General features: G+C 43.4%; 1 protein-coding gene across 2 annotated transcripts in view; it reads right to left on the bottom strand.

Moving 5' to 3' along the window:
* SNCAIP (synuclein alpha interacting protein) overlaps window positions 1-10,370 on the bottom strand; it is a 72,558-nt gene that overhangs the window by 20,585 nt on the left and 41,603 nt on the right. For both annotated transcript variants that reach the window (XM_019555030.1, XM_019555031.1), the window contains exon 7: window positions 4,394-4,563. In XM_019555030.1, coding sequence (XP_019410575.1) covers window positions 4,394-4,563 — 170 coding nt within the window. The remainder of the gene's footprint in view (window positions 1-4,393; window positions 4,564-10,370) is intronic.

Raw genomic sequence — 10,370 nt, 5'->3', positions numbered from 1 at the left:
GTGTCTGGGGGGCTTCGGGGGAGCGGGGGCGCAGCGGGCTTCACCCGCGCGTCTCTCACCGGTCCGAAGCCTAACGGAGCCTAATGATATCTTCTGTTGGACCAACAGGCTTGAAAAAGGACACTTGTACCTGAAAACTTGTCTAACATCTCACTCAGGTATACAGCTGCTCCAGTAAAAGATATTGCCAGAAAAATGTTGCTTTTTTTTTTTTTAAACCAGGCATTTAGCTAAGGTTTTATCTGCTCCTTTCCTGGACCCAAGGAAAAGTACTTTGTGCCTAGAAGCACAACTATATAGTTGGTTCAAGAACACATATTACCAAACAAACATTCTTCTCACCTGTTTCCTGGACCATCATGGCTATATAACAACACTACAACCCTGCTACAACATATCTGCATGTATAATCTAGAATTTACAGTACCATAACTTCTAAAGCAATACCTTGTAAAAGCACTGTAATGAACTGCACTGTAATGAACTGCAGTGTTAAATACATGTTGACTCAGTAAACTTACCATGCCCTGTGCTCAAGTATGCTGTGCGGCTCTGGGCAGGTGGCCCCTTAAGTTGGAAGCAGCATAGCTCTTTGGAGCCGTGAGCAACCCAATTAGCCCTACTAAGTTAAGTGACCCTGCCATTCTGCCATGATAATTACAGTCTGCCTAAACCACAAAACAGATGTGGCTATACTTCTTTTGGTTTAAGAGGCAGCCTGTGCAGAATACCTCATCATGCCTCAGGACATTATGGTTGAGCTTGCTAATATTACTGCGCAGATACGGTCTCCCATAGTCAAGTGGCCCACTCCTGAGCTAATTAGCCTGCCTGCAGTGCTGTGCCAACTAGGCTACACTGCTTCTGGTTCAGCCTGTATTGGACAAGCACAACATGCTTGAGGGAGCCACTGCCAGGTATGTTAAGTTTGCTATATAGACAGGGCCTTATTTATTTGCTTCCATTTAGGCCAAATTCCCTCTGAAGTCAATGGAAATTGTGTTGTGCAATTAGTGGGTCCAGCTTGCTCCTTAACAAATCAGTGAGTTTAGTCTGATTCTAATGGGAATAATCTGAGTCTCTAGTCTAGACTACATCAAAATACCTTTCAGTGGCCTCAGGTCAATTTTTGTATTTAATAAAGTCCAATCTATACAACAGAAAACAACAAAAGAAACACTTTAAGGAAACAAATGATGGATAAATATGTTAACGTTTTCAGTACGTATCTTTTTATCCTTTTATATAAAATTGAGAACTGCAGAAAACAAACAGTAAAACTCCAGAGCTTCATTTTATATTACAAGCATTTTGTTTAGTTACTTTAATCTGCACAAAATTGCAAAAATCATTCTTACAAAATTTCAGCCAAATCCTTGAGAATGTAGATGAAAAAGGGGAACAAAAGGACAATTTGTTATTTTTTTTAAATTAAACTATGTACTCACTAACGAGAGTATTTTTGTCCTTATCTTCCAAGTAAAGCTCTATTGTGTTTTTAGGCAAAAGGTTTATTTTTGAGGAAATCACTGACTGATTCACTAAGGCCTTGGCCAGCCAAACATAAATCGTGGAATAATTTACATTGGTTTTGCATACCAATTTAATGTTGTGTACTGATGCTATTGCTAGAAGGCAGAGGATCCTTTAGCAAATGGCTACTGTGGGATGTATGTGGACAGAAACTTATACTGGTATAACATACATCACAGGAGCTTTATGACAATTCATTTGGTTGTTTTTCTCCACAGGATGGGGCAAAACTGGTTTAGTTTTATGGGTCCGTGTCAGTTGTCTGCTACTTTATACACCAGCATAAGGCTACTATACCAGTACAAACATCTTACACATCCATGCCCTAATATTTTAAGAGCCATAGTAGCCTTAGGAAGCACAAACAATGCATTTTTGGCATTGTGAAAAAAAACGTCACCCATCACATGGGTATCTCATGGGTATATATATTTTTTGCTTCTCACTCTGAGTTGATTGTAGTCTCTACAGCTAGAGAGCGGATAGTTGGCTCTGTCAGTCTGAAATCATGCATAAGGTAAGGCAGAGTGGGACCTTAGAAACTGTTTCAAAGAGGCATAAGCTTTTGTAGATCACAACCTACTTTATCAGAGTAGACTGTTGCCTATGAAAATGTATACCATCTCAAACAGCTTCTTCTTTGCCACCCTGTCCCTTCTATAGTTAGGAAGAGAGGTAGCGTGGAATTTTTATCTCAAAGTTGAAAGTACTTGCTGTCGATTCACTTTCCTTTTGATCTCAAGGAATCTTCTTGGGTATCTTCCTCTTCTGGGCTTGATCCTGAGCAAAGGCTCTTCTGAATATGAAAGTGAGAGATGCATTTCTGGCTACTATTTACTTCCTTTTTCCTGATGTTAAAGTTTCTCTCTCTAAAGAGAAACTAAGATCACTTCAGAAGTTTCTTTGTATGTTTTATTTTGTGTTATTAGTTCACTTTAACACAAGGAGCCATTGAATGCTTTCTCTGGATGTGCTTTTTCTTAATACTTCTGTTATTGTAGGACATCATTACCCGCTGTAGCATTTCCATGAAGGGTCTTGTGTGCAGGTACCAGACAGTATACCTAGTTGCAGCACGAAAAGACTGTACTGAAACATGTCTCACCAACTCTGTGCACTAATTCCTGAACCAGAAAATTAGTGTCATGCCTTCTATTGCATAAGTGTGCTCAGAGGGGCACTTATTCCTATATGATGAAGAGCACTGCTGTTAAGCAGAAATGCTCTAAGGTCTGCAGCAGCTCGAGTGAGTTCAGGATTTTAGGGAGCATGGGGAAAGCCCCGCTGGAACTATGTAAGCTGCCTGCCCTTGTTCGATGCAGGTGAAGGAAGGTTGGGAGGCAAAGGAGGTTCTTAGCTTCTTTTGTCTCCACCAAACCACAGGCCAAACATGGACCAAAGTAGTGTCCAGTACAGAACAGAGTAGCCATGATGCTGGATGAAAGAATCTCACAGGGACCCACCAGTCAACCCAGAAAGAGTCCCTGGAGGGGAGCCCCTTCTCGTTCTGCATGTGGGCTGTGGGGAGAGAGTGGAGAAGAGACAGCAGTCAGCTTCATGCCACAAGCAGCCTAGCGTATGACAGGGTGAAACCTGGAAAATTTATGGCTTTCTTTTGCACTTCTTATTTCTATTCTGATTTGGGTTTCATGAAAATATAATGCAAAATATTATATAATAATAACAATAATAATAATAATAATAACAGAACAAAAGAATGACTTTTCAGTTTTCTTGTTCTCTATATGCATGCATGTATGTTTGTCCATATATGTAAAAACTTAAAATATAATTTAATACAAGAAAAGTACACACATGAATTGTACGCATGTATATAGGCAAAACCTAAATGCCTCAAATGCAGTAAAGTATTTTGCAAGATAAAGACTAGCTGCTATTTTAGTCCTTTTGTTATATAAAAATTACTAGGAGGAAGATGCACATATTTACAGCCAAAGAAAAATAAATAATAGTTCTTCTTTTAAAGACAACATTTTCAAGATGAAGTTTCCAATTAATCATGGAACTTTGTTACCCACACCATGATGTGGTACGTGTATAAAACAGATATGGTCTGCATTAAAGACAGGGTTTTCAAAAAGTCCCTGCTGGACTAATTTCATTGTATTGCAGTCAATAAGAGTTTTACTGCTGATTTCAATGGGAGCCAAGTTAGACCAATGGTGAATGTTTCTGAAAATTCCACCCTAAGTGGTCATTCATAGTCTCATTCATAATAACTGCAAACAAAACAGATGACCAATTATACACTTCACGTTTTGAGAAGTTAGGCACTATATACTTAATTCATTAGCAAAGAGTCATGGTGCTCAAACTAGCTCATATAAAGGAAAAACAGAATATTCAACATTTCCCGAGTAGCCCTTGCAGGTTTTGGGAGCCTTCCAAGTACCAAAGACCTTCTAAATATTATTTCCATTATTCCTCCCAACATCAACATCCAACACTGTAGCTGGGAACAGCCATTTCAGTGCTTATGAATACATGTTATGTGAACAGAAAATATGAATAGCAATAATGCTGTCCTGGCATTTTCAAAGTGGGAGAGAGAGAGACAATTACTTACCTTAATATGAATGCATGGATAGTTTGACAAAAGCCAGAAAACTGTCACAAACAGAGCTGCTGAACAGCTAAGCAGTTAAAAAATGAAGGAACAGTTGAAAACAAGCTGGGAACAGTATGATGGGTGGAGTAAAAAGAGGTACACATGAATTGCCAGACTGTGTGTAAGCAGCAAAAAAAGGGACATTATTAAAGTCTGAAAGTGAGGGAGAACCCAGGTGGAAGAACAATTGTAGTGTAACCAGCATCCCACTAATATGAATGAGAAACTCACTCCTTCAGTTGTTTAGTTAGCTTCACAACCTGAGATGCCAATGACATGCATGTCTCCACAACAACCAAGTAACGGGAACACATGGTGTGCCCATGTCGCTCAGCACTTTGTGAAGGTTTTTCTCCAGCATGGTTTTGCATAGTGACATTTGCTCCATATTCAACCAATGTCTGCAAAGATGTAGAAACAAAATTAGTAGCTGTAAATTTCTTTAAAATGGACTATACTGTACTATAAATATAAGACTGAGATCTTCAGTTTACTGGGAACCAACAGATGCTCAGCACTACTGGAAACCACAGTTATTTTAGACACCTTGTGTATTTAAAACTCTAGCTTTAGGGATTCAGTTTTGGAAACCTTGGTCTAAACCAGTGGTGTCCAACCTTTTTGAATGTGGGGCTGGATCATAAACATTTTATCACCCAGTGGGCCAGTGAGCCAAATTCAAAGACCTCACAGGAAGCGGTGAAATTCAGCAGGTGAAATTCTATGGCCCATGTTACACCGGATGTCAGATGGGATGAGAAAGTATCTTACAAGGGTGCCACAGAACTTCCTGTCGCTTCTACCTTTAATGGGGTCCTTTCGAGTTATAAGAACAAGCTTTTTATGGATGCACAAAGCTTCTAATGGATGCACAGGAGGAGCCAGGTGAGGGCCGTGGTGCTGCAGCCCTCATGTGCCAGGCTCTACAGGTGGAGCAGCTGCAGGGCAGGGACCCAGGCCACCCAAGCCCCCCGCCCTGGGCCCTGCTGCACTTTGCAAGCCCACCTGGCAGCTCCCAGCCCAGAGCCAACAAAAAAAAGGGGCTTCCTCTGCCGGGAAGGGAGGAGGTGGCGGTGGAGGAAGCGGAGGTGGTGCAGCAAGCCTGGGCTGGCGCTGTGCACTCACATGGGAACCTGTGAGCCGGGAATGGGGCAGCACCCACGCAGCACCCCGCTGCAACTTCTCTGCCTGCCGCTGGGAAGATAACCATGCAGGTGAGCATGGAGCAGGGCAAGTGCGGAGGCCCTGGGATGATGCCTCCTCCCCCGCCACAGCCTCAAGGGGCAGAGCCAGGTGCAAGCAGCAATTTAGCATGGGGGGAGTTGACTGGGGAGGGTCTGGTGGGTTTTGTCCCCGCTCCACTCGGCCCGCTTGTGCCCAGCTGGGCTCTGCTCACCGCCCACGGTGCTGGCCAGTGCAAGATCTGCCCGGGACCCCCCTACGCTGCATCGATGACCCGTGCTTTCGCTGCCGGCTACTCCTCTTCCCACATGCACTGCGTCAGCAACGTCAAGTTGATGCGGTGTGTGTGGGAACCTTGTCTCTTCCCCAGCCCTTCAACAGCCATTAAGAAGCTGCTGAGGGGTGGGGGAGGGACAAGGGGTGGGAACGAAAGTGAACAGTGTTTACTTTAGTTTCCTGTCATAGCACCTCGGGCCTCAGAAAACGGCTTGGCCACATGGTGGCCCACGGGCTGTATGTTGGACAAGCCAGGTCTAAACTGATTATTTTCAAGAATCAGTTGCATGAACCACTTCAGAGCAAGTCAGAGCCTCCACCTTGTATCTTCAACTCTAACAATGAGGAGAAGGGGTTATTTAGAAGAGTGCTATTCCTTAAGTTGATTATAAAAAGCATATTTTTCCTTCCTTTTTTTTCAGTCCTAGGGAAAACTTAATTATTGCATCTTTTGCTATTTTGTGTACACAGCATAACTTTTATAACCAATACATTGGTCTGATAATCGGATCAGTACTGATATAAAGAAAACTGCCTGTATTGGATATTGGCCTGATGAGGCGGATAAAAGCCTGCGCTGTGCACAGCCGCAGCGCAGCACTCAGGCAGTGAGGAACAAAGCCAGTAGTATGGAGATCTATCCCCAGCTTGTAAATCTGGTGTGGTGGAAAGGGAGGAAAGGGGTGTGGGGGTGATGCAGATCAATGCCCTCCATGGTGAGGGAGGGGGCAGGGGCAGGTGCTACCTTGGGGTGGGGCCAGAACCGTGGCTTCATGGTGCTTGGCGGGGGAGGGAGGTGGCTCCCACCACTTCTTGCACCTTGAGAGTGAGCATGCCTTTGGACCCACGTGAGGCTGGGCAGGGCTGGCTGGAGCTGGGGCTGCGCAGGGGCTCTTCTTGGAGTGGGCGTAGGCAGGATGCTACATCCATCCCAACTTTTGCCTCTGCTCCACTCCCAGCACCGCCACTGCCTGCTGCTTGACAGCCCTGGCTTGTGGGTGGAGGTAGAGCGTTCAGCCAGGGCTGGAGTGGGCAGCTGGAGGTGGTGATGCTGGGAGCAGAGTGGTTGAGAAATCTGGGGTGGATGCAGCATCCCCCCTGCATCACCAGCACCTGCTATGAACCCAGCCCCCAACGAGAAGAGCCCCACACAGCCCTGGCTGCAGCCTGCCCCACCCTGTGCAGATTCGAGGGGCATGTACCCCCCCCATGCCTTTCCAGGGTGAAAGTAGTGATGGGAGTCGCCTCCCCACCCATGAGCTACGGCTCCAGCCCCACCCAGGCAGCACCTGCCTTTGCCCCCTCCCTCACCGCATGGGGTACTGATATGCACCCCCCCACCCCCACGCCCCTTCCCTTTCACCACACTGGACTTACCAGTTGGAGGCAGCTGTATCAGAAGTCAGATTGGTATTGGCTGATATGCCTTCTTAAATACTGCCTATCGGTGTCAGCCCCAAAAATCTCCATCAGTGAACCTTTAGTTTTAAATCCAGATTTGTACAGCATGATTGGCACCAGTGAATAAAACCAGAGAGCTAGCTTTTGGATATCTACCAAGTTTATTTTGTGACAATACAATACCTTCTTTTAAATATACTTGTATCAAGTTTGTCTTTCTCTGCAAATCATTAAGTGGCTCAGATTTAAAAAAATGCCCTTATTCTGAAATTAGTGACCCCCCTTCTGGCTCACCTGGCAATTTCCCAGGCACAGGAGAATCCCTGGGTATAATAAACATCAGCAAAGCAAACTATGTGCTATTCCCTTGGCCTATAGGGTTTTTGGGGGATGGGCAATATTGCAAATCCACTCAAAAAAATCTGGCATTAATAAATTAAAAATACATTAATAAATTTTCCTTTAGCAAAGCTGTGCTTTTTAAAAGAAAACAAAAACAAAAACACTATCCATTTATTATTTTAATCAGTTTTTCAGATGATGAACAAAGATTTCCTGTTCTGCAATTGCCAGATTTGTCTTTTCTGCCTTTTAAGGTCATTGCCGCTATTCCCAACTTCCAGTCCTCTGGTCTAGGCCTCTAATGAAAGGCAGCAGTCCAATGCCTCGTTGGTAGCTAATGGAATCCCAGACTCCACCAATTTTACTCTTGGGAGGACTATTTGCTTTGTGAAGATGGGGAGCAGGATGAGTAAATTTCACCCCCTTGGAATCTGGCAATAATATAGATGAATTCTAGGTGCACAGCACACAATGTTCTCAAGCTAAAAGCATCTGGAAAGTTGCTAAGCAACGTAATATGAGAACAATATACCTAGTTACATCCCACAGTCAATTTGTTGTTGGAAGGGGGTAACAGACCTCTCCGGTGTTGTTTACCAGGTGATAGCCCAAGTACAGATAAGCATGAGGCTCCAGGAGAGAGAGCTGTGTGGGGAAGACACATGTTTGGGTCTAGGGGGGACCTCAAAAGGTATGGTTAAATTCAGGGATATATTCATGCTGACCCTTTGAACCTTTCAGGCCTTGATCATTTAGAATTATTATTTATGTGCATTATAGTAGTGTGTTGGTTGGGGCGTAATTGAGCTTGGCAATTTACAGACAAATGCACTGATCAGAGCATGTTGTTACGCTGCTAAGAATTAATATAATTTTTCAAGATGGTTACAAGCAATTAGTATTTTAAAAAGCATGCACAGTGTGCAGATGATGAAAGAATGTTCCTGGCTTCTTTTGTTGACTCATCTGATTATACCTTGGATGCTGGCTGCCCCCTCCACCCCTTTTTTTTTTTTCCAAAAACAATAATAGGACACTTAACTTATGGCAAATGCAGCTCATTATCTTGTCTAGAAGGAAAGGAGGGACAGAGCTGCCCTGCTGATTAGAAGAATCTTGCGTCTAAGGCCAGGAGGGAAATTTTTACACTTCAGCCCAAAGCTGTTCACATTGATTATTTTGGGCTCGCTTGTTTATAAAGCCAACCACCAAGAAAGGAAAGATTTTGAACAGAGGTATGGACTGTGCTGACTGTTTTGGAACATGCCTGTTGCTCACAGCATTCCACAAGAGATAACTGCAGGACTGAAAGCCTGAGAGCCTGCCTATACCTTATATAACCTTTTTTCCTCTTACTGTTGCCTCTGGCTTTCTAAGCCCAACTGTCTCTTACTTTTTACATCATTTCTTGCACTTTATTTTAAAATAAAATTGTAAGATCTTTGGGGCAGGAGATTGTATTAAGTTACATGTTTTCATGGATCCTGCCACTGGCTCTGCTTGTAAAGGTAGAGCATTGTAATTATCTAATAATAAATAATGATTTTAATTTGCTGGGGTTAGATTTTTTTTTGTATTTATCCCCAATGGCTTCATTAAAACAATTCATATCTTTCTTGTTTTGTTTATCCATTATTAAAAAGTAGAACATTTATTTAAAAAAAAAAAATCAGCACAGTTTATTAAAGTTAGGCCCATTCTACATATTATATCTATTACGCAATTACCTTGTTAACTGTGCAATAAATTTAGGACTGGCTTCATGTGCAAATTAACTATGGGGCTTAAAAAGGTCCAACCAGCTATGAAGCGATTGCTCACAAATGTGTAATAACTTTATACGTAGCTGGTTTTTATTCAGCTTTAATTTGCATGTATAGGGAGTCTGTGGCTGGGAGACTGCAGCTGCTGCGATCTCCCAGCCACTGAGGAGCACAATTCCCCTGAGGCTAGGAAATTGCAGCTGCTGTAATCTTGCAGGCACTGCAATCTCCTAGACAGAGGGTGCTCCACACCCCCTGGGGCTGGAGGATTACAGCAGTACCTCACAGCTGCCAGAGCTAAGAGTCCCGCTACTGACAGGACTCCTGGTCCTGGATATGCTCCACGGCTTCCAGGGTTGAGTCCCCACAGTTAATGGGACTCTCAGTCCTGGCTACACAGGTACAGACTGTCAGGTGCAGGACTCTTAGCACTGCCTCTCCACTGAGAGGTGGGGTCGTCATGAAATACCATGAAATCAGCTCTGCACATTGCAAGTGGGCTGCAAAGTAACTCTGTCTTACCACAATTTAAGTAGACCTCTGACAATTATGCCTTCTGCATGTATGTATAGCATGTATACATGCCTTCTGCATGTGTAGCATGGAAGGAGATGTGGGATTGTGTATTAGATCTCATGGCACTTTTACCAGCACGTGTAAAAAGGCCTTAGTTTTTCAAAAGGAAACAGCTTTTTCTACAGTTGGTTTAATTTCATTTATAAGCATGTATATGAATCATCACCATTTAACTTAACATTATTTGCTAGGTACTTCTTTAAGCTACTGCACACTCGAAGGGATACTGTCAAATTTGATAACCTTAAATTATGACAGTATTGCCAGCTGGTAGATCCTGCACATTTTGCATTTCTTACATCTATTTTTTTCTAAATCATTTTTGCAATTGTCTTAAAACTTAAGACAACGTTAGCACAGATGTGCTGAGAATCTCAGAGTAAGTTGTACAGAGTCTTATCTGATATCTTTCAAAGGGCATGAACAGGCATTTATTGCTAGTAATGGGAATATCTGAGAAATTTCTACCACTGGAAGTTTTTCCAAGAGAGGGAGTGTACAGGCATTTCAGCCTGCAGCTACTCTCCCTCCCCTGCTATCTGCCCCTGCCCCACACCAGGGTGATTCTGGTGTGGGGAAGACATAGGGAACAGCAGCTACCTCACTCCTCCTGGTCCCCAGTAGGGAGTAAAGAGGCAGAGAAAGATTCCCAGTACCTTCCCCAGACT

This window comes from Crocodylus porosus, unplaced genomic scaffold (assembly GCF_001723895.1).
Source record: "Crocodylus porosus isolate Cpor-Errol unplaced genomic scaffold, CroPor_comp1, whole genome shotgun sequence".
Classification (NCBI taxonomy): domain Eukaryota; kingdom Metazoa; phylum Chordata; order Crocodylia; family Crocodylidae; genus Crocodylus; species Crocodylus porosus.
This window is presented reverse-complemented; position numbering and strand designations above follow the sequence as displayed.